This window comes from Chaetura pelagica, unplaced genomic scaffold (assembly GCF_000747805.2).
Source record: "Chaetura pelagica isolate M959 unplaced genomic scaffold, ChaPel_1.0 scaffold222, whole genome shotgun sequence".
Taxonomy (NCBI): domain Eukaryota; kingdom Metazoa; phylum Chordata; class Aves; order Apodiformes; family Apodidae; genus Chaetura; species Chaetura pelagica.
Genome location: NW_009952711.1, coordinates 56104 through 58832, shown reverse-complemented (window position 1 = coordinate 58832; position 2729 = coordinate 56104). Strand labels below are relative to the sequence as shown.

Here is a 2729-nt window from a genome sequence, read left to right as displayed (position 1 = left end):
GGTGGGAAGTGGTGGAAAAATCAGGGAGAGCAGCAGAGCGTGCTGTTGGCTGAGCTGGCAGCATCTCCCTTTTTGGCAGCAATTGGCACCATCTGGGAATCCTGCCAAGGCACAACAGCCACTGCTGGCAGGGCTCACACTCCTCCAAAGGGAGATGGCTGTGGTGAAGTGGGAAAGACTCCTCAGGGTAACAATTTGCCTCCTAAGGCTGGGGAGCTAAGCCTGATGCCAGGCACTACTGCATCTGCCCTGGGCACCTAATGAGGGGGAAGATGGCTCTAAATGCTGTGTGGGCAAGGAGAAACACACTCTCTGCCTCCACACAGCCAGCCCCTGGGAACTCCTTCCCCTGGGAAAGTCAGAAGACAGGCTTCCCTCAGGGTGCTTCCAGGCTGCTGGGCTCCAGCACCCTGCAGGGGAGCACAGGGGAGCCCAGGCGGGGAAGGCACGATGGGTGGGCAGGATGGATGGGTGGATGGGCAGGATGGATGGATGGATGGGCTCAGGGGGCTGCACTCTCACAGCACCCACCCAGAAGGGGCTTGTGGAGGGGTTGTCCTTCCCTGCCTGACCTTCTCCTTTCTCTCCCCAGCCTCTTTCTTCGGGGACAGCTTCGTGGAGCTGCCGCTGGCAGACGCCTCCCGGGCGCTGCGGCTGCGGCTGCAGCTGCTCACCAGTCAGCCCAGTGGGCTGCTCTTCCTGGCTGCTGGTCACCCCGACCACCTCCTGCTCCAGCTGCGAGCTGGCAGCCTGCAGGTCAGCACCCCAACACCCCTCCCCAGGTGGGGATGCTCACCCCAGCACCCCATGCATGGTCAGAGAAGGTGCATGGCACCCCCAGGGAGGGAGGGGTTAGGGGTGAGCTGTGAGGGTCTGGAGGAAGGAGACATCTCTCCTGTCCTACCACAGGTCAAGCTCAACTGGGGCATGGGAAGGGATGGAAGAATAAAATTCCCCCTTGTGGTTGTGGTGCTGGCATCCACCACGAAGGACAAGAGCAGGGAGCATCTGAAGCACAGGTCCCACCTCTCCTGCAGCCTGGGCTGGGCCACCAACCACATCTAAAGCAAAGCAGGAGAGCAAGCAAGCAGCTGGCTGGAGGTCTCCCTAATGCAGACCATGTGTCTCAGGGTCCCTCAGCTAAACCTCTACTTAGGAGGCTCCAGGCTGCTGCCCACGGGAGCAAAGCCTACTATTTCCCTTACCATTCCTAGGGCAAAGCTGGAAGCAGCCCAGGCTGCAGGGATGGAGGGCAACAGACAGGATGGAGCAGGGAGAAAGGAGCCAGCATCTAGCAAGGCTCCTCCATGGGAGGAGAGGGAAAGCCCAGGGGTGGGGCTGTGGGACTGGGAGATGAAGGACCCCAGGAAATAGCCCTGAGACTGGGCTCTGCTGGGAGAGTGAAGAAGGAGAGAATTCAGAGGGCAGGACAGAGAGGGCCTGCCCAAAGGGGTGGGTGGATGAGGGAGGAGCCCTCACAGAGGAGGAAGAGGCCAGGATGAACAGCAGTGAACTGAAGGACCAAAGCACTTGTGAGCCCCCAGGGACAGTCCATTTTTAGGTATTTCTGAGCTGTGCCTGCTGTGCTGCAGGTAACACCTTGCTTGAGCTGAGCCCTCTCCACGTCCTTCCCTGCAGGCCAGACTGCAGCTGGGCCAGGAGGAGGTGATGCTGCAGTCCCCAGAAGAGCTGCAGCTCAATAACCTGGTCAAGCACGAAGTGGAGCTGCTGGTGGAGGATGGCAGGATGACGTTGACCATTGATGGCCTTTTCAACAGCTCCGTGGACATTCCAGGGCCTGTACAAGAGCTGGACATCAAGTATGGCCTCTATGCTGGTGGGACAGGCAGCCTCGACCTGCCATACCTCACTGAGGCCAGCCCACCCTTCAGAGGTTGCCTCCACTTGGTGACTTTCAATGGCCTGGATGTTCTCTCCCCTCTGTCCTCTGATGGCAGCTCCAAGGTTTTCCACCGAGTCCAGGAAGGGTGCAGCACACAGTTCCTTGCAGAGCCTGAGGACCCCTTTGGGTTCCTGGGGCCTCACTCCTACATTGCGTTTCCCACGTGGGATGCAAGGGAGGAAGCAACCATCGAGTTCGTGATAACCACAAGCATCACCCAGGCCCCCCTCATCTACCACGCGGGGCTGGAGAACGACTTCTTCTACCTGGAGATCTCCAACGGGCGCCTCAGAGGGTTTGTTGAGAAGGGCAATGGCATCATTGTCCTGCACAACAACGTCTTCATCAGCGACGAGCAGCAGCATTACGTCAAAGTCTACACAGCCATCCACAAGTTGGAGATCCTGATCGATTACTACGCTTCGTCCACCTCCAACCGGGGCATCAACAACCACCTGGACCTCCAGGGAAACCTCTTCATTGGAGGTATGAATGACAAAGCTTTGCAGAGGCTAAAGGAGCATCACCTTGCTTTCATCTCAGTGTGGACCATGACCAACAACTCGTTTGTTGGCTGCTTGGAGGACCTGCGGATAAACCTGCAGAGGAGAAGCCTGCAAGATGCCGTGATCACCAGGGACATCACAGCAGGCTGTGGAAAGCAGGAGCACTACTGGGACTATGAAGAGGTGTATGAGCAGGATGAGGCACCCACCTCCCCACCTCCAGATGTCCGGGCAGGAGCACCAGGCCTGGTGGTGGAACCATGCCAGCCAGACAGCAGCTTCCCACCGGCCTTTGTCAACATCAGCAGGACGCCGCAACC

At 58.6% G+C, this 2729-nt stretch overlaps 1 protein-coding gene across 1 annotated transcript in view; it reads left to right on the top strand.

Moving 5' to 3' along the window:
• Window positions 1–450: 450 nt before the first annotated feature.
• Window positions 451–2729, top strand: part of CSPG4 (chondroitin sulfate proteoglycan 4) — a 14918-nt gene continuing 12639 nt past the window's right edge. The window contains 3 exon segments of the mRNA XM_009994492.1: window positions 451–454; window positions 593–756; window positions 1639–1894. Coding sequence (XP_009992794.1) covers window positions 451–454; window positions 593–756; window positions 1639–1894 — 424 coding nt within the window.